This window comes from Ascochyta rabiei, chromosome 4 (genome assembly GCF_004011695.2).
Source record: "Ascochyta rabiei chromosome 4, complete sequence".
In the NCBI taxonomy this organism is placed as follows: Eukaryota; Fungi; Ascomycota; class Dothideomycetes; order Pleosporales; family Didymellaceae; genus Ascochyta; species Ascochyta rabiei.
Window position 1 is genome coordinate 219268 of NC_082408.1, and position 24081 is coordinate 243348.

At 55.5% G+C, this 24081-nt stretch overlaps 8 protein-coding genes across 8 annotated transcripts, besides 25 other annotated features; 5 read left to right on the forward strand and 3 right to left on the reverse strand.

The window, feature by feature from the left end:
• The first annotated feature begins 525 nt into the window (after window positions 1-525).
• Window positions 526-571: a tandem repeat.
• A 921-nt stretch (window positions 572-1492) lies between these two features.
• On the reverse strand, window positions 1493-5734 carry EKO05_0002491 (SEA (Seh1-associated) complex subunit; the record flags this gene model as incomplete). Its single annotated transcript, XM_038937676.1, has 2 exons — window positions 1493-5312; window positions 5523-5734. 2 exons carry the CDS (start codon window positions 5732-5734, stop codon window positions 1493-1495), a joined length of 4032 nt encoding a protein of 1343 aa, XP_038801091.1.
• Window positions 5354-5416: a tandem repeat.
• Window positions 5735-5805: 71 nt separating the features above from the next.
• Window positions 5806-5919: a tandem repeat.
• A 10-nt stretch (window positions 5920-5929) lies between these two features.
• Window positions 5930-5956: a tandem repeat.
• Window positions 5957-6275: 319 nt separating this feature from the next.
• Window positions 6276-6323: a tandem repeat.
• A 60-nt stretch (window positions 6324-6383) lies between these two features.
• Window positions 6384-6443: a tandem repeat.
• Window positions 6444-6500: 57 nt separating this feature from the next.
• Window positions 6501-9556, forward strand: EKO05_0002492 (ATP-binding cassette-type vacuolar membrane transporter Hmt1; the record flags this gene model as incomplete). Its single annotated transcript, XM_038938106.1, has 3 exons — window positions 6501-6908; window positions 6970-8180; window positions 8227-9556. 3 exons carry the CDS (start codon window positions 6501-6503, stop codon window positions 9554-9556), a joined length of 2949 nt encoding a protein of 982 aa, XP_038801092.1.
• Window positions 6655-6698: a tandem repeat.
• Window positions 7384-7448: a tandem repeat.
• Window positions 9557-10375: 819 nt separating the features above from the next.
• Window positions 10376-10456: a tandem repeat.
• Window positions 10457-10804: 348 nt separating this feature from the next.
• Window positions 10805-10833: a tandem repeat.
• A 321-nt stretch (window positions 10834-11154) lies between these two features.
• Window positions 11155-11183: a tandem repeat.
• A 150-nt stretch (window positions 11184-11333) lies between these two features.
• Window positions 11334-11353: a tandem repeat.
• Window positions 11354-11444: 91 nt separating this feature from the next.
• Window positions 11445-11466: a tandem repeat.
• Window position 11467: 1 nt separating this feature from the next.
• Window positions 11468-11516: a tandem repeat.
• A 281-nt stretch (window positions 11517-11797) lies between these two features.
• Window positions 11798-11819: a tandem repeat.
• Window positions 11820-11875: a tandem repeat.
• Window positions 11876-11896: a tandem repeat.
• A 119-nt stretch (window positions 11897-12015) lies between these two features.
• EKO05_0002493 (uncharacterized protein) lies at window positions 12016-13254 on the forward strand (the record flags this gene model as incomplete). Its single annotated transcript, XM_038937684.1, has 2 exons — window positions 12016-12057; window positions 12238-13254. 2 exons carry the CDS (start codon window positions 12016-12018, stop codon window positions 13252-13254), a joined length of 1059 nt encoding a protein of 352 aa, XP_038801093.1.
• Window positions 13255-13589: 335 nt separating this feature from the next.
• Window positions 13590-14862, reverse strand: EKO05_0002494 (multicatalytic endopeptidase; the record flags this gene model as incomplete). Its single annotated transcript, XM_038937690.1, has 3 exons — window positions 13590-13738; window positions 13788-14323; window positions 14543-14862. The coding sequence occupies 3 exons, from the start codon at window positions 14860-14862 to the stop codon at window positions 13590-13592; spliced, it is 1005 nt and encodes a 334-aa protein (XP_038801094.1).
• Window position 14863: 1 nt separating this feature from the next.
• Window positions 14864-14895: a tandem repeat.
• A 3-nt stretch (window positions 14896-14898) lies between these two features.
• Window positions 14899-14965: a tandem repeat.
• Window positions 14966-14994: a tandem repeat.
• Window positions 14995-15228: 234 nt separating this feature from the next.
• Window positions 15229-15260: a tandem repeat.
• Window positions 15261-15359: 99 nt separating this feature from the next.
• Window positions 15360-15453: a tandem repeat.
• Window positions 15454-15484: 31 nt separating this feature from the next.
• On the forward strand, window positions 15485-17430 carry EKO05_0002495 (Histone deacetylase; the record flags this gene model as incomplete). The annotated part of the gene is made up of 3 exons (XM_038937898.1): window positions 15485-15691; window positions 15741-16041; window positions 16091-17430. 3 exons carry the CDS (start codon window positions 15485-15487, stop codon window positions 17428-17430), a joined length of 1848 nt encoding a protein of 615 aa, XP_038801095.1.
• Window positions 17431-17782: 352 nt separating this feature from the next.
• Window positions 17783-17812: a tandem repeat.
• Window positions 17813-17894: 82 nt separating this feature from the next.
• On the forward strand, window positions 17895-18919 carry EKO05_0002496 (uncharacterized protein; the record flags this gene model as incomplete). Its single annotated transcript, XM_038937671.1, has 2 exons — window positions 17895-18752; window positions 18812-18919. 2 exons carry the CDS (start codon window positions 17895-17897, stop codon window positions 18917-18919), a joined length of 966 nt encoding a protein of 321 aa, XP_038801096.1.
• Window positions 18920-19695: 776 nt separating this feature from the next.
• Window positions 19696-20283, reverse strand: EKO05_0002497 (uncharacterized protein; the record flags this gene model as incomplete). The annotated part of the gene is made up of 2 exons (XM_059635921.1): window positions 19696-19876; window positions 19964-20283. The coding sequence occupies 2 exons, from the start codon at window positions 20281-20283 to the stop codon at window positions 19696-19698; spliced, it is 501 nt and encodes a 166-aa protein (XP_059491904.1).
• Window positions 20284-21444: 1161 nt separating this feature from the next.
• Window positions 21445-21489: a tandem repeat.
• Window position 21490: 1 nt separating this feature from the next.
• Window positions 21491-22261, forward strand: EKO05_0002498 (uncharacterized protein; the record flags this gene model as incomplete). The annotated part of the gene is made up of 1 exon (XM_038945065.1): window positions 21491-22261. The coding sequence occupies one exon, from the start codon at window positions 21491-21493 to the stop codon at window positions 22259-22261; it is 771 nt and encodes a 256-aa protein (XP_038801098.1).
• A 1556-nt stretch (window positions 22262-23817) lies between these two features.
• Window positions 23818-23835: a tandem repeat.
• The last annotated feature ends 246 nt before the right edge of the window (window positions 23836-24081 follow it).

Here is a 24081-nt window from a genome sequence, read left to right on the forward strand (position 1 = left end):
TTTTGAATCACCTGTTGTTTGATATCTACTTACTGCGGGTAGATGTGTTCATTGGCAACATTAATGGCGAGCTGTGGTGCCATGGGAAACTAAACGGCTGGCGCAAATAGCAGTCATTACTTGACTTAGGTTTTTAAGCTCTGCGGTTGCTAAGGTGTACGGCAGCGCTGGCTCTATACGAGATGGATGTACTGCACTTTCAAGGTGACTAAATATACAATACATTCGAATAGAAATTAACAGGATTCTAAGGTTAACGTAGTATCGTTTTTACTAACTACATTGTGTATGCTCTGCTTACGTAACTCTCTAGTAGGCTTAGGCTGGCGAATGGGTAAGAGTTGGGTAGGGATTAGGTAGGGGTTGCCATTGGGTTAGGGTCGGGTCAGAGACAAGTTACTAAGCTCTATAGACACAGAAAAGTTAAATACGACAATGTTATAGAACTTGAGTAGCGCTTTTAAATGAACTACTTTTCGGTCGAATCGAGCAAGTTGGCGAAGTTATGAGGCAACCCAGTCAGGGCTACCCTAACCTAACCCCGACCCAACCTCTACCCAACCCTTACCTATTCGCCAGCCTAGATCATCATATAGGTGTAGATTTGAATATAGATGGATCAAAGAATAGTAGTCAGTATTAACACGCACGCAGGCATTAACGCGTACTCCGACAGTGAGCCTCGTAGCCAGACCAGTACCTACCAGGTCAGAGGTAGACGTTGTGCCACGTGCCTGCCGGCGCATCTCGGCCCGATGACTGCGGGAATAACTATAATACGCGGCAGTTCGGCAGTCTAAGCGTCTACGATAAAGGGATTCAGCTTCGTCTGATTGGACGGGCTGGGTTGATGTCTGAATCCTCTTCTGCGTGGATGAAAAGCCCTGCATCAACACCAGCAGTGCCAAACCACGAACATGCTCATTATGCGGTAGTTGTTCAACGTTCCGCCGCTCAATGGGGTGTTTCGCGCCTTGCGCCGCGGAGGTAGGTGTTCTGTCTAGGTCTGGCGAATTGGATTGGAGTAAAATTAACATTTACGTGGAGTGAAGCAGCCTTGCGTCGACACGAGCAGTGTAACACCATAACGCGCTTCTCGCACAATTGTCTGCAATGTAGACTCTACATGTTGTGCCGCCCCATGTGGATACCTACGCCTTGCACCAGGGAAGTAAGAGTCTGACCAACTGGTTCAATGCTTGATCATTATCTACGTAAACCAAAGAAACGTCAGCATGCAGTGCAGCACCACGACGTACTCATCATGAGAAATTGTCCAACGTTCTGCCGCTCGACGTGGCATTCCACGCCCTGCACCGGGGAAGTGGGTGTCGGAGCAACGAAAACAAGGTTTCCGGGATCGTGGCTTGGCGGTGCTGAGCGGTGTGAACATGCGGGTCCACGTGCGTCAAGCAAGCCGCATCGTAGTGTCGAGTCGAGGACGCAACGTGACTTCTCTTGATAAGCTTTGTTGTTTTCGCGAAGGGCCGTCTCATGTTGATGAGGCACCCGCCTGCGGGCCGATCCCGGATGCTGAAGCGAACACGCGGACCTTCTTGCTTTCCTCTTTGCGGCTGCCGGGTGATGGGGGTTGGCTTCCGGTTTCTCCGAAGGTGCCGCGGACTGCAGAGACGGCTCTACTCTCTCTTACTTTCCAGTCATCACCCTTTTTGACGGGCTTTGACCGCTCTTTCTCCGTTTTCCTGCGGATCAGATCGCGCATCTTCTCGTCTCGACGATTTCCCGAGACGCAGTCACAGAGACAGCCTTCAGTGGGACAAGCGCCGTCGGAGAGGGCAGCGTCAGCGAACCAGGTCGACAAGCAGTTAGTGTGACCACCATGGCCGCAGAGAGAACACCATGTCCATAGGGTTGCGGGTGTAGGGCTCCACCTCTGTGGCGTTGACGGTGAGGGGCTGTCATCCGTATCGTCCGGCAGGGCTTCTCCTACGGCGATCAGGGATGATCGTTTCCTCTTGTGGCCCTTCTCGTCTCGGTGCTTCGATTTCGACTTCCTCTTTGCGGTGATGGGCTCGAATGCTGGGTATTTGCCCCAACATATCGGACAAGAAGCTTGCGCTCTTTTGCAAGATTCACAGCGCATCTTGTCCTTCGGGTTGTTGATGGGCGACTTGCAGCTGAGACACAACAGGCCAAGTTGGGTGTCTTTTAATGCCTGCTCGTAGACTGCAGGGAAGGTAGGATATGCGAGCCGTCGAAGAGAAGCTGCAGAGTTGAAGAGGGAAAGGCTATGCAGCTGCCCGTGGTACGTATGCAAGATCGACTCGGCTTGGTATGGGTTGATGCCTGTGGCTATCAGTTCTCCCAGCTGCGATGAGAGGACCGCTTTGGCTTGAGTCGGCGTGAGGCCCAGAGCCGTGAATGTGTCCGAGAAAGTACCCAGAACTTCGGCAACATCAATACCCGACGATTCAGAAGGCGAGTGTGTCTGTGGTAATAGCGGCGAGAGCAGTAGCAGAAGTAATGACGGAAATTGTGCGTCTGACAAAGTCTCCGTGTGGAATTGGAGGATGCTGTTCAGCAAGCCAACGACTGTGAAAGCAGATGTGCCTTCAGCGTCGATATGCAGCGTCTGGAAGTCTGAAAGCAACAGTTGAGATTCCTTTGTCGGTATGGATGATTGAAAGATACTCTTCGTAACGTAAGGGGAAGCAACGTGTGGCGATCTGGGATTGTCAAACACTTCAGGTATGATGGTACCACTGGCTTCCATGTCAGCGCTGTAAGCTGACGGAGTTGAGGCCCCCTCTTGGCTACTGGCATATGCTGAGGATTCCGCGCTGTCATGGCGCATAAGCTGATTTGTTTGTCGTAGGGCTTTCATTTCTTGAGTGACTCTTTCACTACTGCTTGGCAGCATTAAACGGCCCGTGTCCTGGCTCGGTGCTGGACCACCAGGGATGGGAATCGTATTTGACCCTCTGTTCGTGCTTTGACCCAGGTCGTTCTTCTGGCCGGTGCTGGACAGGGCTCTAGGCCGACCGAAACTAGACTTGTCCGGAGCATGCTGCCAGCCTGCTGACAAAGACTCCAGACTGCGACCATCCGAGTTGCCACTTTCGAACGAGCCTGAAACGGAGCTTCCATGCTGGGAATCCGTGGATGCAGAGAACATTGTAAAACTATCGCCCGAATTATGACGCTCCAGCGGAGGGGGAACGGTTGAATGGTTTTCGCGAGCAAGTGCTGGGCTGAGATTCAAGGGTATCCGCGGCGATGCCCGCCAGCTGCCGGCTGCAGCTCGGCGTTCTTCCAAGCCCTCAGGGGAATCATACCAATGCGATCCATTGGACTTTGATTGTGTGTGAGGTGCGACTGTGGACCCTTTGCTTGCTTCAGGAACTCCCATGACTGATGGTGGGAGATGAATTTTGTCGTCATGATCGGGATCAGGAAGTTCAGTCCTATTGGAGGCTGAACCAGGAATGTCAACAGGCCGTGCCAGCGGCGTCGCCAGGTTGGATGTGCTTTCAAACTGAGCAGCTGGCCGTGCAAGTGGTGACGCAGAACGCGGCCTGTCGAGCGTGCCAAGGATCGCGCGGACCGCTGGGTTTTGTGGGGCAGCAAGTGGTTTACTCTGAGCATGCGAGTGTCCAGGAACATTGTTCGTGTCCTCAAATTTGGCTTTCTTGTCCTTCAGTCGTAAGCTTCGGTGCATTTCTGCACGCCGTTTGGTCGCACTAGCTATTGCCATCCCAACCAAGGTCCAGGTTTGCGCAAGTCTGTGATATGCAGCCCTTTGTGCGTACTCGGCATTTTGTCGGAACGCTTGCTCGATCTCGAAATACGACTCCAAAGCAGGAGGATCAGGTAGTGGGATTGTTTTGTACTTCTGAGCGAGGTATGCGAAAATTTGAACATTGGCGGCACCTGGTAGAGTACCTCGAAACGCAAGCTGGTCTGGTTGGAACTGTTCGCTTTGTGTACTCATGGAGTCGGGCAAGAACATAACCTTGGGAGTCACGTCAGAAGGAGGCGTGCTACTGAAAGACTTTGCTGATCTGCTGCTGGCGGTGCGGCCATGGTGCCGCTTCATCGAGGAGGCCAGAAAACTATCGTCAAGGCTGTTTTCTGCGGAGCTCCGTATGCTGCCCTTCTCGAGGCTGCCGTGCTTGTCAGGTGGCGCACCAAGATACACATCATCATACATGGGAGCTGCTGAACGACGTTGCCGTGATCTCTTCTGCGCAACGCCGCTCAATTCCCCCGTTGGCGAGATGGCAATTGCCTGTAAAGGCCGCCGCTCCGTAATCTTCGGAGCGTGATGCACATCGTTTTGCTGGAATATGCCTTCTTTTCCAACGGTCCACAGCGTGTCACGTGAATGCCAGAGCATATCTGACGGTGGACTCCGGAACCTGTTGATCTCTCTGTAAGGCAAATGCGGTCGTCGAAAGTCCCAAACGTGGACGACTGGGTGGTCACGATCATAGGATGTCGCTACCTGGGTACACTGAAAAGCGCCCTTTTCGTGGAACTCATCAGACCAGTAAGGCGGTCTCCATCTCGCTCTGTGCACCGGATACGGTGTACTCAGAACATAAGCCGCTTTCTGCCTTCGACCATCCACTGAGAAGTCCCAGACCTTGATCGTTCGGTCGACACCTGCACTGAGCAAATGTTTTCCATCTGGGTGCCAGTCGATTGAAGTGCAGGTCTTCTGGTCGTGAGCTGGGATCTTCTGCTTGGGGCCTTTGCTGTGGCGGAAATCCCAGCGTTGAATGGTTCCGTTGTCTGTGCCAAAAGCGAACTCAACGGCGTCAGTAGGAGACCACTGGACATCACGAATGCCGCCACTGATACCATGGTACTGGTCCCGACTGGTACAGGCAGCGGCTTCTCGACGCATGTCGCGCAAGTCCCACAGACGAACCGTGGCATCATGACTTGCAGAAAGCAGCAGGTGACCTTGGTGTGGGTTGAAGGCTAGTTTGTGGACTTGACGTGTATGCTCGTGTAGTCTGACGAGCTCCACGCTGGCACGATTCAGGTCGTACAGAATGACTTTGCCGTTGGCGACGGCCGTGGCAATGTGCGAGCTGAACTGGCCGTGGGACCACTTGACGTCCTGGATGCCCAGGCCCTCTCGTTGGCGCGCATGGGAGTCGGGATAGTTGAGGACAGCGGCACGCAGATTGGTCTCGTCGACGATTTTGGTGCCGTGGACACGTACTGTTTTCAGGATGTCCTTGCCAGCGAGCACGGCATGGGTCCTCTCACAGTTGATGTCAAGGGCCGAGATGTCGAGGCCTGTCTTGTGGGTTGCATCTTGCGAGTATCCTGTGCGAGTGCTGCATCATGGCTTAGTGGACGAAGAAGACAAGAGGAGTGCAGGTGAGGTGAGGTGAGGTGAGGTGAGGTGAGGTGAGGCGAGGTGAGATGAGGCGAGGTGAGGCTTGGTGGAGTGGCTTGTGAGGTGGCTTGGTGAGGCTGATGATGACGACGACGTCATCCGTGTCAAAGGAGCCGCAGATGGATGGAGACGGAACCAACGAACGTACCCGAGCAGCTTCGGGACTAGTGGATTCAGAGGCCCGCCGTCCGGACGATTGGCCTGGGCGCTTGGTGGCCGCGAGGCATATGCGGCCGACTGCAAGGGCTGGGCGACGAAACGTTCAAAGTAGGAACGGGATTTTATTTTTGGTGGCGGCGGTGGGGGCGCCGGGGGGATGGAAGGCGAAGCAGGCGCTGGGGGCCGCCGATGGTCAGTCATGGGTGTACTATGCACGTGTGCTGTCGAGGCAAGTCGAGTGCGGGCGGTGACGGCAGCATGTAGGAGACTAGGAGAGCAAGAGAGCAAGAGAGCAAGAGAGCAAGAGAGCAAGAGAGCAAGAGAGCAAGAGAGCAAGAGAGCAAGAGAGCAAGAGAGCAAGAGAGCAAGAGAGCAAGAGATGCAAGCCACGACACGAGATGCAGATGCAGATGCAGATGCAGACGCACTGCAACGTGGTGGGGTGCGTGAGGTGCGTGAGGTGCGATGCGGTGAAGGCCGTCCAGGACGCTGGAATGCCGTCAGGGACAGTCGAGCAGCGAGGCGACGGGTGGATGCCCTCGAACGCGTCACCGAGCCCCCGGCCCTAACTGCAGTTCCACCCTTCCACCCTTCCACCTGTTCCAGCTGTTCTAGCTGTTCTAGACCCAAACCCACAATGGCGCCGCCAAGACGTCCACACTCCGATGCGCCACCAGTGCCGGACTCGCCCACGCACCCACGACCGACGATGGCGTACCTGTCGAGTTGCAGGCCGTAGCACCGCTCTCGCTCTCGCTCTCGCTCCTGCACCCTCCCTTGCACTCTCCCTTGCACCGTCCCAGCGTCTGCCTGTCCTCACGACCTCACGACCTCACGACCTCCCGTCCTCCCGTGCTGCTGTGCTGCCGTGCTGCCGTGCTGCCGTGCCGCCGTGCTGCCGTGCTGCCGTCCCCATCCACCTGCATCGTCACTGCCACCGCCGCGCGCCTGGCAGAGCCATTCCATCATGTCCGCCGCGCTGCTCCAGGGCGACCTGGACGACGGCCAGCCGCGCTGGAAGCATGCCGGCGCCCTTCACCAGGTGCTCGCCATCTTCCAGACCGCCTACCCGCTGTTCATGCTCGTCTTCTTCCTGGCCGCCTTCACCATCCGCAGCATAGCCGCCAGCAACTCCAACGCCAACATCGCCACACCCACCACCACCGGGCCTGGAGGCAAGCCGCTGCCCGCAACCGATCCCACCCGCAACTTCGTCAAGAAGGTCGTCCTCGACGACGTCACCCAGACGCAGAAGCGCGTCTTCGAGTGGATCTCGCTGGCCGCCGCCCTGACCTTCTTCGGCAACTCGGTCCTGGTCATCTCGCAGGCACTGGCCAAGCAGAGCGAGCACTGGTGGTGCGGAAAGCCCGTCGTGGTGCGTACACGGCCACCCACCTCCCCCCGCCGCCCGTTGCAGCTAACACGGGCGCCTCCAGATCTATCTTGTAGGCTCCTTCTTCGTCTACAGCCTGTTCCTCATCTCCCTGCTCGACTCGAAACCCTCGCCGACCGCCGCCCATCTGTCCACATGGCTCGTCGCCCTGGTCCTGGAGATCGTCCTCGTGGCCTGCTCGCTCGCCATCTACACACACGCCCACCACGAGCCCACCGCCGGCCACCCCGAGCACCCGAAGCACCCCAAGCTGCACTTCTACATGACCGAGTGGGAGGCTGCCGAGGTGGCCGTTGACCTGCTGCGCATCGTGCTGCTGTTCGCTCTCGTTGGCTTTTACCTCGTCTTCGTCGTGCTGCCCCACGCCAGGCGGGCCCAAGAGGCGGGAAGCTCGGACGAGACCACCTCTCTTCTGGGCAACGGCGCCGACCGCGCAGAGAACGGCCACGCGACCGCGAACGGAGCCAACGGAGCCAACGGAGCCAACGGAGCCAACGGAGCCAACGGAGCCAACGGAGCCAATGGCGACACGTCCTACGGCTCAGTACACCCCGTGGGTGGCAAGCACCAGCACACCGAGGGCGCACCACCAGCCTGGAGCAGACCCACAGGCGCACCCACCCGCAGCTGGTGGGAGTACGTCAAGGGCTACCACGTCTTTTTCCCCTACCTGTGGCCATCCAAGGACCGCCGCCTACAGCTCATGGTCGTGGCGTGCTTCATGCTTGTCATGGCACAGCGCGTCATCAACTTGCTTGTCCCTGACCAGCTCGGTCAAATCGTTGACCGACTCGAGCACAGGGTCCCAGGCAGCCCATGGACCGCCATCTGTCTGTTCATTGCTTTCCGCTTTCTGCAGGGAACCAATGGTATCCTCGGTGCAGCACGATCGGCCTTGTGGATCCCCGTTTCGCAGTACTCGTACCGCGAACTCTCGGTTGCCGCATTTGAGCACGTGCACAGTCTTAGTTTGGATTTCCACCTCGGCAAGAAGACGGGCGAGGTGCTCTCGGCGCTTGGAAAGGGAAGCTCCATCAACACTTTCCTCGAGCAGGTGACCTTCTCCGTAGTACCCATGCTGATGGATTTGGGCGCTGCCATTGGCTACTTCCTGGTCAAGTACGATGCATACTATGCGCTAGTGATTGCCATCGTGACGTTCTGGTACATCTATCTGACTATTCGGATGGCCCAGTGGCGCGCGGAGATTCGTCGTGAAATGGTCAACGCTGACCGTGAGGAGGATGCTGTCAAGTAAGTGGGAGTGAACCATGCCTCCCGACCAAGCTAACCCCAATAGGAACGACTCCATGGTCTCTTACGAAACCGTCAAGTACTTCAACGCCGAAGCGTACGAGTTCAACCGGTACCGCGAAGCTGTCAAGAAATATCAAGACGCTGAATGGAAGGTCCTGCTGTCGTTGAACATCATGAATATCACGCAAAACATAGTATTCATGCTTGGCCTGCTGATAACATGTTTCATTGCAGCCTATCAGGTTACCACGGGCGTGCTGACGGGCGGAAAGTTTGTCACGCTGGTCGTGTTCATGGCCCAGCTCCAGAGCCCGCTCAACTTCTTCGGCACCTTTTACAGGATGATCCAGTCTGCAATGATCAATTCTGAGCGCATGCTCGAGCTCTTCAAGGAACGGGCAACAGTCGTCGATAAGGAGAGCGCCACCGAAATGCACTCTTGCGAGGGCGACTTGAGGTTCGCTGATGTACACTTCTCGTATGACAACCGCAAAGCTGCCTTGACGGGCCTCGACTTCCACTGCGCTCCAGGCACTACAACGGCGTTTGTCGGAGAATCGGGTGGTGGCAAATCCACCATTTTCCGCCTTCTCTACCGCTTCTACAACAGCGAATCTGGAGGCATACAGGTTGACGGCAACGACGTGAAGGACCTCACCATCGACTCGGTGCGCCGCCACATTGGTGTTGTTCCTCAGGATACTGTCCTTTTCAACGAGACACTGATGTACAACCTCAAGTACGCCAATCCCGATGCGACCGATGAGCAGGTCTACGAAGCTTGCAGGGCCGCTAGTATCCACGACAAGATCCTCACCTTCCCAGACAAATACAACACCAAGGTTGGAGAACGCGGACTTCGTCTATCTGGCGGAGAGAAGCAGCGTGTTGCCATCGCCCGCACCATCCTGAAGAATCCCAGGATCATCATGCTTGACGAGGCCACCGCTGCCCTGGACACAGAGACCGAGCAACACATCCAAGAAGCTTTCGCAACCCTGGCGCACGGACGCACTATGCTTGTCATCGCCCATCGCCTTAGCACTATCACCCACGCCGACCAGATTCTTGTCCTGAACAAGGGCAAGGTACAAGAGCGAGGAACCCACGAGGAGCTTCTCGAAAGGAACGGTCACTACGCCGCAATGTGGAAGAAGCAGATCCGCGCACAGCGAGCGGCTGAGCAGGCGAAGGTGCTCAAGGAGAAGGCCGACCGTCTCCGTCGACAGTCGAAGGACGCATCCATCGACAACGACGGCAGCAGTAGCCACTCCAACTCTTCAGATGACGAGAAGGCCAAGAAGCTCCGCAACAACCAACAGTCTGGGTCATATCGCGACGAAGCCCCCTCGAAACCACGTGGACACCCCTAGATTCCTCAACCGATGCGAGGACACAAATTGAAACATTGAATTCCAGTTGACAACTGGAGCCAGAAACCCGACTTGCATCAGTCGCGTCTGAAGCTGCGGTGTGCCTGGAGATTTGAGGCCGAGGAGAAGCCTACGATCGCGGTTCATCCTCGCATGCCAACCATCCAATTAAGTCGCTATTTGCGCTGTTCTATAGAATCTTGTATGGCTATCAGCCTTGACGCTACCACGGGGGAACCCTTGATCATGATTGTTTACGGAGTTTTGGAAATGGGAATGTACAGAGATGGATGGGTGGTAATCTGATGTTTTGCATTCAAAGGCGAAAACAGCACTAATGGAGAGAAACAAGGATGCGGCTCCTGCATCCCACAGGTACGTCGTGCGGTACGACTTGGAGCCGGAGTATAGTCGTGTCGCGGCATGTTGTATACGCTAGAGACGGTACGGGCTGTTGGCGGGCGGGCTTGTTTTGCGTAGAGCGTTCGTGCATACACTTGCATGTTGTTGTTATTATTATCATTACTATCGGCTAGACATGACCTCAACAGTCCCTAAGCATCCTGACAGCAAACACCCAGTTCAAGAATGCATGCTCACCAACGTCGCTGCAAATCATCTGTCTTGCTAGTACGTGTCTGGACCAGCTTTGGAGCAGTAACGCTTATCTTGTACATGTGTGTGTATTTCTTGAGCACTCTGCCTATCTACACAGCTAGTACCAATACTAACACCCACATCTGCTATCCTAGATGAGCACTCACTCTACCTTGTAGACACGTTGATTGTTCTGGTTCCTCTCGGTTTGATTCAGTCCAGTTCAGTTCAGTTCAATTTAATTTATTTCAATTCAATTCCATTCGATTCAATTCAATTCAGTTCAATTCAATTCACTTCAATCTAATCCAACCTGACTCGATTCATCTCGAATCCCCTTTAACCAAGCATATCGATTCAACTCCGATACACCGAGTACAGAGCGTGACGTTGAGATACATTATCCTCTGCGTCGAATGTGTCCCGGTACCCTGGTCTCAGCAGCCTCGTCTCAGCAACCGCCGTGCCGAATGTTGGTGTGGGTTTCGGCTGCTTGCGGCGATGCTATGGGGTTCGTTCGTGAGCTCGTTCGTGAGTTGGTGATTTCCCTAATCAGCTGGCTGAGGCTAAGGGAGGTTCCTATGCCGCTTGTTGCGCTCTTTGTTCGCGGTACTTGCCGTTGGGGCTGCTCCGCGCGTTGAATGGAGGTCGTGGGCTGGCCTGCGTTGCCTGGCCTGGCCGGAGCCGCGCAGCAAAGCGCAGCACCTGCCAAACCGATCTGGGTGGGGCGGATCCTTCGGCTTGGCTGTACCTACTTGGTTTTCGTGGTTTACGGGGAGGTTAGGGCGGTGCGAGCGTAGTTTGCACACCGCGATTTAGTTGCTTACGCGATGGATTCATTTACGTCTTCTAACCTGTGGTATCATGAACACTCTCTCGGCCCGTGGTCAAAGCTACCACCCGCCCTTGCTTGATTGCGTGGAAGCTGTACTGTAGGCGTGTTGGTTGCGTTACTCATGTACCTAAATTATTTCTCCGAGAAACCAGACCAAACGCGCCCAAACCCAACCCAACCCAACCCAACCCAACCTGAACCAGGCCTAGAGAAGAACAGGCTCGACTCGACGTGACGTGACGCAACTCGGGCTTTTCTTTCGGAACCTCCCCGGCTCTACCTAGCACCCCTTTTCCTTCAGCTCCCAGGGCTGGAGGAGCTGCTAGCGTGCGAATCAATCAGGAGGAAAGAAAGAAGAAAGAAAGTTACATCACCCACTCCCACTAACCTAACCCAATCCATCCACACCACTAGCGCACCGCAAGCGGAACCTACTCTCGACCTCTACACAATATAACACACACACACACACACACACTATACATACATACCTACATACATACATACACACATGCACACATACATACACACGTTCGCCTTTCCCGCTGTCATTACGAATCTCACCACGCCTCTGTAGCAGCCGCGTGAACCTCGAGACTCGCTGCGCGACACCATCATCAACGACAAGAAAGAGAAAAGAGGAGACCGCAGATCTGGACACCGAGGCGCTGTCACGCTTGGGGCTGGGCGCGTCGCAGCGCTGCATGGAAGGGAAGGGGAGCGGGTATTTTTCGCGGCTGGAGTGAGTCGATGCATTCGTTTTTCTTTGTTGCTGTGCTTTCCGTTTGCCGCGTTCTGGAGAGGCGAGATGCTTGCTGATCTTGCTGCTGCTGTTGTTGTTGTTGTTTTTGTTTTTGTTGTTGTTGTTGTTGTTGTTGTTGTTGTTGCTGCTGCTGTTGCTGCTGTGCGGGGAGATTGGCGAGCGCTGGATGGAGAGTAGAGTGGTGGCTGACGAAACGACAGGAGGGTTTTGAAGTTTAGGAAAGGGGCGTCGAAAGGAGAGGGGGACGGGGACGAGAAGGGGAATATGGAGATGAGTGGAGAGACGCAGCCTGCGGGTATTGATGTTGTGAGTTGTGAATTTTCTTGGTCTTTGCTTGTTTCTTTTGGTTTGGCTCTACCACGTCACGGCTTGCTGTTTTGTTTGAATTCGTCTCTTCCTACGTTCTGTAGAATCTCTGTTCATCATTCCCCATTATCGTCTAATCACAGACATCATCGACCACCATTCCCTGTCTGACACGGCCAGGACTCGGAATATGACGACTACATCGAATCCGACGACACAGACCTAGACCGACAATCCTTCTACGCCTCGACAGGCGGCGCCTCGCTTGCCTCGCGCGTAACCTCGTACCGGTACGAGAACGGGCGGCGATACCACGCGTACCGGGATGGAACCTACTACGCGCCCAACGACGAAGCCTACTCCAACTATGAAACCATTGTGCACCACCTGTGGCTGCTAACGCTGCACGACCAGCTCTTCCTCGCACCACTGACCTCCCCCTCCCGCATCCTCGACATCGGCACCGGCACGGGTCTGTGGGCCATGGACATGGCGGATTTCTTCCCCGCCGCCGAAATCACAGCCACGGATCTCTCGCCCATCCACTCGTCCAACGTGCCGCCAAACCTGACGTTCGAAATCGACGACGCAAACTCGGCTTTCACCTACCCGCCGGACCACTTCGACTACATCCACATCCGCGGCCTGACAGGTTGCATCAAGTCCTGGCCCGCCTTGTATTCAAACTGCCTCGCCTCTCTAGCGCCAGGCGGGTGGATCGAGCACCTGGAATTCAGCGTCGAGACGTCCGCCTCCAAGACCTCCACCGCGTACTCGGACCAGATCCTCACCGCCTTCAGCCAGAGCGTGCTAGACGTCGGCGCGCACAAGACGCACATGTCCTTTGACGTCATCCACTCCATGCACCCCACGCTGGCGGCCGCGGGGTTCGTAGACGTGCACACGCAGACGTTCATCTGGCCGATTGGGCCGTGGCCTAAGGATCCGTATCTCAAGGACCTGGGGCGGTGGGGGGAGCGGAACTGGGCGGATGGGATTGAGGGGTGGGTTATGGCAATGTATACAAGGATGTTGGGGTGGACGTATGACGAGGTCAAGGCGTTTGTGAGGGATTTTCAGGGCGTGATCAAGGATCGGAGGGGCAGGTATTGGCAGGAGGTTAGGGTGGTGTATGCGCGGAAGCCGTTTGAGGGCGAGGTTGTGGTGGGGGAGGGGATGGAGGAAGACAAGTCATGAGACAAGTGATACCCTAGAATGAATTGATTGTTTCACGTCATAAGTAATGAATCGACATCACGTGGAACATGTTTGATCATGTTGATTATCGTATTCACGTTGATGCTCGTCAAGTCTACCGATGCCCTGCTCACCACACGCTGGAGTTACTGTGATCAGTCCGCGTGATTGGTGTCATCAGGCCTGGAGGTGTCATCTCAGTCCATGCTGCTGGGCACGTCCTGCAGCTTGTCTTGCTTGCTTCCATTTTCGTACGCAAGCTCGATGTGCAGGTCGGTCTCTGGCGTGATGTGCATGTCGGGACAAGGATTGGTATGCGCGTCCTTGGGAGAAGTCTACTCTTCCATCTCGTCTGCCTCTTCCTGGCACGCGCGCCCATTCTGTCTTGCGTTCGACTTGGGCACGGACGCCTCCTTGTCGATCATCTGTCGCGATACGGATACGATGTTGTCCTCGATGAGCTGCTGGCCGACGTCGGATATGTCTAGATGAGTTAGCAGTACCCTCCAACTTGAATGGAAACATGGACGCACGCTTCTTGGGGTCCACCTTTCCAACATAGCGCGTCTTCAGCTGGTCCTTGGACAGCTCCGTCTCCTCCTTGACGCGCTGCTCGTAGCCCTCGGCGAGGGTGACGAGCTTCTGCAGACGGTCCTGATTCCGGTCGGCCTCGCCCTTGAAGTCGTCCATCAACAAAGCCTCTGTCCAGACGTGCTTGTGCAGGTTCATAAGCATGTTCTCCTCGAGGGCCGATTTGCGGTAGTCGATGCCGATGGAGTAGTAGTGGCGGTTGAGGCCGTGGATGAGGGCCTGGATGGAGGGCTTGTTGAGGTGGCCGACGTTGGACGTGGTCTGGCGCGGCTCGTGGCCCATCATGAGGGTCTGGGGGTTGATGAGGCGGAAGGCGTCGATGACGACCTTGCCCTTGACCGACTGGATGGGGTCGACGACGACGGCGACGGCGCGCGGTGTGAGCTGCTCGAACGACTGCTGTGTGTTGATGTCGACCGAGGAGAGCCAGCAGCCGAAGCCAGGATGTGAGTGGTACCAGCCGACGACGGTTTCCTGGCTATATTGGTCAGCATATCGTGTAGTGGTGTGTGTGGTGGAGGTGTGAATGAGGTGTAGGTGGCATGGATGAGGGTCGAGTGGAGGAGGTGCAGATGTGGGAGCAGGTGAGTTGTAGGTGGCATAGGTGTAAGTGAGGGGCAAGTGTGGGTGTAAGTGAGGGGCAAGTGAGGGTGTAAGTGAGGTGCGAGTGGCATAGGTGTGGGCGAGGGTTGATTACCGTCCTGTCTGGCGCAGCATGTCCATCATCTTGGTCTGGAAGACGGGGTCGACGGCCTCGACCGAGACACCGGTGCCCGACTGCGGCATGGCAAAGACGTCGACGACGCGCACTGTGTAGTCGTCGACAAACTCGCCCAGCATCAAGCCCATGACCTCCATGGGCACGCCGGCCCGCCCGTGGCGCAGCATCTTCAACAGGGCGAGCGACGAGATGTAGACGGTTTCCGAGTTGTCGATCAGGTGCGTGTCTTGTGCGGGGCCACCGCCCATGCCGCCCATGCCCTGCGCGGCGGCGAGCATTCTGCTTAACCGGTCCATCGTGTGCTGTGGTGGGTGTAGTGTGGTGGGTGTATCCAAGTGTGAAGGTGAAGTGTCAAGTGTGAAGGTGGAGTGTCAAGTGTCAAGTGTCAAGTGTCAAGTGCACCCTGTGCCGTGTGTCGTGTGTCGTGTTGGCCAAGGGGATTCGCGGAGAGAGTCGTGGTAGAGGGCGGGATGGCGGTGCTGGAGCGGCGGCGGCGATGAGCTCAGCGATGCGGCGGTAGCACGGGAGGTCGCCGTAGCTCTGCCTGCTCGGCCTGGGTTTCTCCGGCCCCGGACAGCAGGGGGGGGGTCCCGCCGCCGTGTAGCGCCGAGGGAGCGCGGAGCTCTTGCAGCTCTCACCCGCCCTGTTCCTGCTCTTGGCCTTGTTCCTGTTCCTGTTCCTGTTCCTGTTCCTGCTCTTGTTCGCGCGCGCCCTCTTTGTTCGCCGTCGGCCATTCTCCATGCTGCGTCCATAAGAACCCTCCACCCACCTTCACCAAGGGGTTTCTGCGCGCCCCACACCAGATATCCACCATCCACCATCCACCACCCACCATTCACCACCCAACATTCACCACCCACCGGCTCCAACACACCACCCATCCCCCAAGGCCCCCGGCGCACTTCGTCCACCCACACCATGGAGGGCGCGCACATGGAGCCCACCACTGGCTCCAACAGCCTCCTGGGCGGCACCGCGTCGCAGCCCAAGAAGGTCGCCTACTTCTACGATTCGGACGTCGGCAACTACGCCTACGTCGCCGGCCATCCCATGAAGCCCCACCGCATACGCATGGCCCACAGCCTGATTATGAATTACGGCCTGTACACCAAGATGGAGATCTACGTGCGTTGCGCCCCTCGTGCCTCCCCAGCCCACAGCACTGACCCTGCAGCGCGCAAAACCCGCCTCCAAGTACGAGATGACGCAGTTCCACACGGACGAGTACATCGACTTCCTCCACAAGGTCACCCCCGACAACATGGACAGCTACGCTAAGGAGCAGAGCAAGTACAATGTGGGAGACGACTGCCCCGTCTTCGACGGCCTCTTCGAGTTCTGCGGCATCAGCGCCGGCGGCACCATGGAGGGCGCCGCCCGCCTGAACAGAGGCAAGTGCGACGTCGCAGTCAATTGGGCTGGCGGTCTGCATCACGCAAAGAAGAGCGAGGCCAGTGGCTTCTGCTACGTCAATGGTGGCTTGTCCCAACCCGCACTGCCTGCGCACACACTAACCGCGCCCAGACATCGTCCTGGGTATCATCGAGCTGCTCCGCTACAAGCAGCGCGTGCTCTACATCGACATCGACGTCCACCACGGTGACGGTGTCGAGGAGGCCTTCTACACCACCGACCGTGTCATGACCGTCTCCTTCCACAAGTACGGCGAGTACTTCCCCGGCACCGGCGAGCTCCGCGACATCGGCGTAGGCGCCGGCAAGAACTATGCCGTCAACTTCCCCCTCCGCGACGGCATCACAGACGACACCTACAAGAACATCTTCGAGCCCGTCATCGAGGCCGTCATGACGTACTACGGCCCCGAGGCTATTGTCCTCCAGTGCGGCGGTGACAGTCTGTCAGGAGACCGCCTGGGCTGCTTCAACCTGAGCATGGCAGGCCACGCCAACTGCGTCAAGTACGTAAAGAGCTTCGGCGTGCCTGTCATCGTGCTGGGCGGCGGCGGCTACACCATGCGCAACGTTGCCCGAACCTGGGCCTACGAGACGGGAGAGCTGGTCGGAGAGAAAATGTCCAAGCAGCTGCCCTTCAACGACTACTACGAATACTTTGCCCCCGATTACGAGCTCGACGTACGGCCTTCGAACATGGAGAACGCCAACTCGCACGACTACCTGCACAAAATCAAGTCGACCGTCATCGACAACATTCGACGAACGGGCAGGCCTTCCGTTGAGGCTTTCACAAACATTCCAAACAACCCGCTGCTGCGCGCCGAAGACTCCGATGCCGAAGACGCTGAAGACGACATGGACACAGACATGAACCCTGATGTGCGCTCTACCCAACGCCAGCAGGATCAGCGGATCGAGGCCAACGGAGAGCTCTACGACGAGAGCGACGATGAAGAGTACAAAAACAGCCTGGGAGTACGTGCCCAACCAGGCACAAAGAAACGACGACACATTACAGACTTCCCAAACCCCAACGCGGCGGCACCGGATGGTCTTGACGCCCTCAAAGCTCTGGACGACACCAACGGCGATAGTGCCCTCTCCACAAGGCAGACTTCGCCGGCTGAGAGATCGCAGACACGCACGCCTGCAATAGCGGAGCAGAGCGCCGACGACGGTGATGTCGACATGGACGAAGCCGGTGCAACGACGGCTGCTGCTGTCACGTCGACCAGATCACAGTCCCCCGCCGGCGTCGTCACCCCACCAGAGTCGCCCGCTGCAGCTACGGCACCCGCCGCTGCCGTCCCTGCGCCCGACGTCGATATGGCCGGTGCGGACGAAGACACAAAAGCAGACATTGCTGGAGAGAAACAAAAAGGCGAAGCTGAGCGCGACTCTGAGAATGTCAAGGGCGAGGTGCGGACAGAGGTTGCCAAGGACAGCTAGAAAGCAAAGCATCTTCCATCCCTCCAGGGAGCATTCTTCTGGCGTTTAGCGTTTGGTGTCCTTCACGAGACCCACGGGTTGTGGAGTGTGTTATGGTTTACGAGCATTGGATACCTTGTTGTTTGGTTTTATTTTACTACGAATGGATATTCTGTGTTTGAACCTCGCCCTGACCACCGCAACGACTCACTGCCACTCCCTCTACGTCGTTGAGTTGCGCAAGCTCATCAGCATCGAGACCGCTGCTTGTCACTAGACCTGGCTAATGCACGCCGACGACGGATGGTCCACATGCCCCACTAGGCCGGAGACAGCAGCGATCTGCCAGCACATTCACCACCCCACCTGAGCCACAACAACAACAACAGCCACATCTTCAACATCCTTCGGCTTGCGTGAAATCATTTCAGTCGAATTGCATCTCCATACAGCATCCGAATTCAAGTATACGCACATCCACCAACATGTCGCACCGACGCAAGAAGTCCCTCCTGATCGGCATCAACTATGTCAACTCGGAGCACGAACTCAAAGGCTGCCACTCGGACGTCGACAACATGGCCGAGTTTCTGACCTACCGTGGCTACGACAACGGACACCGGAACCGGGCCATTCTCAGCGACCGGCCAGAAGTGCCCTACGACTCCCCCTACTACCCCACCGGCCACAACCTCCTGGCCGCCATGGACTGGCTCGTCAGTGAACCCGGATGCACGCTGTTCATGCACTACTCAGGCCACGGCGGCCAAATCGCCGACGTTGACGGCAACCGCGGAATCGGCGGCATGGACAACACCATCGTCCCTGTCGACTTTGAGCAGCGGGGCCAGCTGTCCAGCACGCTGCTGCACGAGCACCTCGTGACCCGCATGGCAGCCGACTGCACGCTGTTCATCATCATGGACTGCTGTCACTCGGGCTCCGCTGTCGAGCTGCCATTCGTGTACCGCAGCGACAGCGACGGGCAGATCAGCTTGCTGGATAATGTGCGCGCGGGTGCGCGCCTGCTCGGTGAAGCTACGGATCTTATTAATGGCGGGTTTTCGTATCGCAAGGTCGGCGAGGCGCAGGAGCTGCTTGCAGGCGCCAGTAGTTTCTTCAAGGGCCTGCGGCACATGGGCGAGCAGGACGACGAGGAGGGGCTCGGGGCTGGGGAGTTTGCGGGGCAGTACGGCAGCGAGCAGAAGATGGTCACCATGTTCAGCGGGTGCAAGGATGATCAGACGAGTGCGGATGCGCGGATTCGCGGCGAGGCGACGGGCGCCATGACGTGGGCGTTTTTGGAGACGATGAAGAGGGACCAGAACCCTACTTATGCCGCGGTGAGTCTTGATTGCTATGACTTCGTGGCATTCGGTGTGATTTGGCTGACGCAAACTAGACTCTGCAGATGACGAGACAGCTACTCGATCAGAGTAACTACACCCAAGTTCCCCAGCTGAGCTCCGGGTTGGATATTGATCTCGACAACATGTCGTTGGTGATTTAAACTTTGTGTAACTTGCACGATAAAAACACGACGCAACAGGCTATTTACACTCTACGCATCTCACGTAGACACGAAAGAGTTGACCTGATGTCTGATACGAAACACCTGTTCAAACATCAAACATACACAGCAACAAAACAGATAAGTCATGACCGTACTCACATCTCGAGCTCGAGGCCAATCCACAGCGATCAGCGACTACAACTTGCCCGCTATGCCTGACGCATCCCCCGTGGAAGAATGATGTCGTGACAAACACCTCTCTCTCTCTCTGCCTGCACTCGTCAGCACACAGAAAACGCCGACTTGGAATAACCATGGACCGTGATACCAGCCCTCCTACACCACGCACAGAACCTCGAACACGAGAAGAAATCAGTCCGAGCCGACGTGTGACTGAACAACCACTCCCCAGCTGCCCGTTAAGCCGTGGGTTGTGCACTGGATCAGACTGAATCGGATCCAACCATATTGAATCAGGGGGCCATGAGTGCTGCATTTGTTGGACTGCTTTTATGCCAGAGAGAGGTCACTTAGCGTTCTTGTTGGATGGTAGGTAGTGTATATGTTGTGCATTTCATAAGTACGTGTTGGCTCGTGGCTCGCCGTCTCACCACCACCACCCGTCCAGTCTGCGAAGCCGATGGAACAGAGCTAGAAGATTCGAGCGGTACATGAGCGCTGAGCCTGATGCCCGAGAACGTCACCTTATTCTTACTGCCAGGTGCAGCGATGTGATCCGGGAACGCAAACAGACTCCCCACTGACCTGCACACTCACCCACCCAACACCTTTCCGCCGCGCCCAATCTCGTACTGCGTCACCCCATCATGCTTGCCCTGCCAGGAGTGTCGATGCAGCGCGAAGGATTCGCATTCGGGCTTTGGGATACGCGGAAACATGCCCATTTTGACTATGACTGTGGTGGGCAATATCTCGGCAATGGACATGATGGGACTGTGGATATCATCAGCACCTTCTTTCTCCGCATCCAAACACCTGAAAACAAGAAAGGAAAAAGTCCAAACAAGGGGATTTCCTCACTTTCCGCAAGTCCCGCAAAAACACCGCTCGACTTTCTTCCCGCTCCCCGTGTCCCAGTCTTCATACCGCTTCATCGCACCCTGTGGGTCTTCAACGGTCACTTTCTCTTTCTCGATCGCGAGATTTGAGGATACGTAGGAGCCTGCGACTTTACGGCAGTTGGCGCAGTGGCAGAGGTGGCCACGTGGTCGCGTGAAGAGCTCGTCGTCGGTGATGGTTACGCGGATCGCTTTGCAGAGGCAGGTAGAGGTGAGCGAGGTGCTGAATTCCGAGATGTCGTGAGCGTTCGGATTGCCGGTGAGAGTTAAGGGGGCTGCCATGGTGGGTAGTGAGTCGAAGGTGTGGGCTGTGGAGAGGGGGAGAGAGTAGAGGAGAGGAGTTGGTGCTTGGGAGCAAGAGGAGTGGGTGGTTTATGTTGACGGATATTAGTAGCGCGCCGCCTATACCCGGCCGGGACGGAAGAGAGATCTGGGGTGCATGCATATGCCATCGTGCTGATCGGGCTGGGATGGATCCAAATCACCACCCGACAAGGTATGGTCCGCTTTGCAAAGCTGTGAACATCTTGTCAGCTTACAGTTTTCTTATCCTTATCTCTCCACGCCTCATAATCCGCTGCTCTTCCATTGAGCTGGCGCGGTATCGGCTATGGGTGGGGAACTGGATATAGCCGATACGTAAGCTATCCTGTGGTTTCTGCCCCTCTACCCCACCATGGACCCTGCATTGAGATGAATTGAGCTAATCAAACAGCATCCAAATAGCCAGGTTTGAAATGAGTAGCCATAGACAAAAACAAAGAAAAAGAATGGAGTCATATCTATAGTGGGTTCGATGCTAGGTGCTGTGATAAGCGTTTTTATGTGAAGACGCGCGGTGAAAAGGCGATTGTGAAATCGAGTAGGAACGGGCTGAGTTGTGTGAATCATGATGTAAGTATCGAGATGTAGAGTTGAATGTAAATACAAGAAGATGAGTGTAATCCACACTCTTACTCTGGGTCTATGCTGCGGTAGGGATGAAAGGGTGGTGGTGTCACGATGAATTAATTGTGAGCTGAATTAAGCTCTTGTCCCCAGATTTGCATGTAGATTAGCCGTGAGCGATCTACGTGTTCGATGAGGCTCGACTCTTGGATGTCTCCCTGGTACTGCGATAGGCTGAGCGGCTGAGTGGGAAAAGACTGTTGTAGATAGCGAAGACGAGGGGCATCATGCTGCGCCCTTACAGTTGTATCGCAAGCACATACAGATATTGATATTTCGTCTGCCGAGGTTCACCGGCGAAGCACAGCGATGGATTCTGAGTGTGGGCTTTCTGTAATGCGGATGTGGATAAGAGAGGCGCTGACGTCATGTTGATGAATGAATCCTCCAACGACACCATGTTCATATATCAATCTTCTTTTCCGTTGCATCCTTTATTAATTCCGAGCTCCTCTCTCTTCATTCGATACCCCATCTGCAGCTGTTTCCAACTTTACACATACCCAAATATCGCACACACACATACACACACACACACACCATGGCGGCAAAGAAGGTCCTCATCGTCATGTCCGATGCCCACTCTTTCCCCCTCTACAACACCGGGAGCGAGGGCAAGACCGTCAGCCAGGACTCAGGCTACTTCCTTATGGAACTTGCAAAGCCTCTGCAGAAGATTCTTGACGCCGGTTACGAGGTCACATTTGCTTCGCCTGAGGGCAAGGAACCGCAGCCAGACCCGCTCAGTACATCTCTTCTCGCGTTCGCAGGCAATGTGTATGAGCGTCAGCGGGAGCAGGACCTTATTGAGCGCATGAAGCGCGAGAACGGATTCTCCAGCCCGCGCAAGTTCTCAGCCATCAACGACGAGGAGCTGAAGAGCTATGCTGGTGTGTTCATTCCCGGCGGTCACGCACCACTTTCAGACCTTGGCGACAACTCAGAGCTTGGTCGCATCCTATCTCACTTCCACCAGCAGCAGAAGCCTACAGCGGCGCTGTGTCATGGCCCGTGGGCGTTCTTGTCAACTAAGGCTGGGCCGCAGAAGGAGTTTGCGTACAAGGGTTACAAGCTTACTTCGTGGTCGGATGCAGAGGAGAGCTTCATGGAGACGATGCTTAGGGGTGAGATCGACAAGGTCGAGGGTACGCTGAGAGAGAATGGTGCAGATATGCAGGAGGGTGTTGCCAAGAGTATGGGGAGCATCACGGTCGATCGTGAAGTCATTACAGGCGACAACCCGATGTCTGCGAATGCCATTGGCGACAAGTTCTTGGAGATGATGGCCGCGAAACAAAGAAGAACGCTCTGATTATATAGAGATCAACTCACGAGTATAACGGCTTTTACAAACCCCGTCTATCTTGGCCAGTCATGTTTTTAAAGGCACTCCAAGCCGAGGAGTGGAGTTTGACGTACCGTACGCGTCGCTTGCATCCACGTTGTTTTCTGCGCACCTTCGACATATTTGAATCTGTCCGTCAGCCCCACCATTACAGCGTCCGCGTACAGTGGCTCAATCTCCCTTCATGAGAAAGGTCAAACTTCTCCTCGGATTTTCAGATGGATCGGTTCCCCAAAAAGCGTGTTAGACAAAGGTGCGTAAGCGACAACGCCTGCAGGTTGTACGCAGCTTATCAAGCGTGGCGTGGAGCATTGCTGGCCGGTACCTCACCTCTGCTTTTCTCCAAACCCAGCATCTCTCCTTTTTATGGGCACCGTCTGGCGAGGACCCAGCTCACGCAATGGCGCTGGTTCAAGCCTACGAATATCAACACCTGAAACCCGGTACCAATAGCATTCGCTTGCTGCAGATCCAACCAGGAGCTGGCGACGACGTCATAAAATGTCAGCGGTTCCAGTACACCTTGAGAGACGAGTGAGCTTTTGGCCTTCACGAAGCTCTCACCTATGTCTGGGGCCATTCAGGTTGCCAATACAACGTGCAGATCAGAGATGCAGACGATCAAACTTATCGAGCTTCCAGCATCACACAACCTGCACATTGCTCTGCACAAGCTCCGAGATCCAAATCTCCCACGCACCTTTTGGATCGATGCTATCTGTATAAACCAAAAGGATCCTGACGAACCAAATCATGGCTAGAATATACGCATATGCTGTCAGTGTTACTGTCTGGCTGGGCGAAGCAGTCAATTAGAGCGCGTCAGTATCAATCTGCAATATTCACATGACTGGGAAGTCTTGGGGCGATCTAGAATGGAGCCTATGGCAGATGCAACCCGTGCTCTGATCAGCCGATCATGGTTCCGACGAGGCTGGGCATAAAACGTCGGAAAGCACAAGTGGTAGACACTCATCAACACCAAGTCGTAGGAGAAGCAGCAGCAGCGCGAGCCATTTCTGTCACCTGTAGCAACTCTAAGCCGACCGGCGCAATTTCTGCTGCTGGTATGCAACTAGCATTTTCGCATCTCAAAGATGTGGCCGCGATCCAACGGCGGACTTCTCCGGTACTGAAACTCACGGACAGAAGCAATGACTCGTTCCAGCTTCTGCAGAAACCAGCAAACCAGAAAAATTTCACGCGCATTGCTTTCCTTCAAGATCCTACCTCTGGGCGAGCTTTAACGGATGTTTCAACACCACGAAGCTACTGGTCAGCGTGACGAAATATATGCTCGTTGGTAGTTGGGTTCTGATGACGATTTCTCCTCGAACTTGCGGCCAGACTGCACGAAAAGCTGGTCAAGGTTCTTCAAAGAAATTAGTCATTATCCATGTCGTAGGGTCTTCCCCTACTGTCACCACCTGGGACCATACGGAGCAGGCGTTCATCTCCGGCTTTGGGTGTTCTCTAGGCATAACCGACACAGCTTGAGTGAATCATCTGGAGAGACAAACATATTTTTTTTTTTTTTTTTTGGCGAGGATGGCTTAAGCTTTTGAGGCTGTGGGGTGTTAGCTGGTCCTTTCTTGTTTCTATTGTCTTCAAGTAAAGGTCATGACTGGCTTGTACAGACTGTGTGGCCTTAGTGTAGTGTTTTGTCATTTGATAAGGGGGCAAGCAATGTGAGTATCATTCAAGCATTCGATCACCGAAGGATTTGAGAAGGATGTTCATATAGAGCTATCAGGCCTTAACGTGTAGTGCAGCATCACAGAACGAGA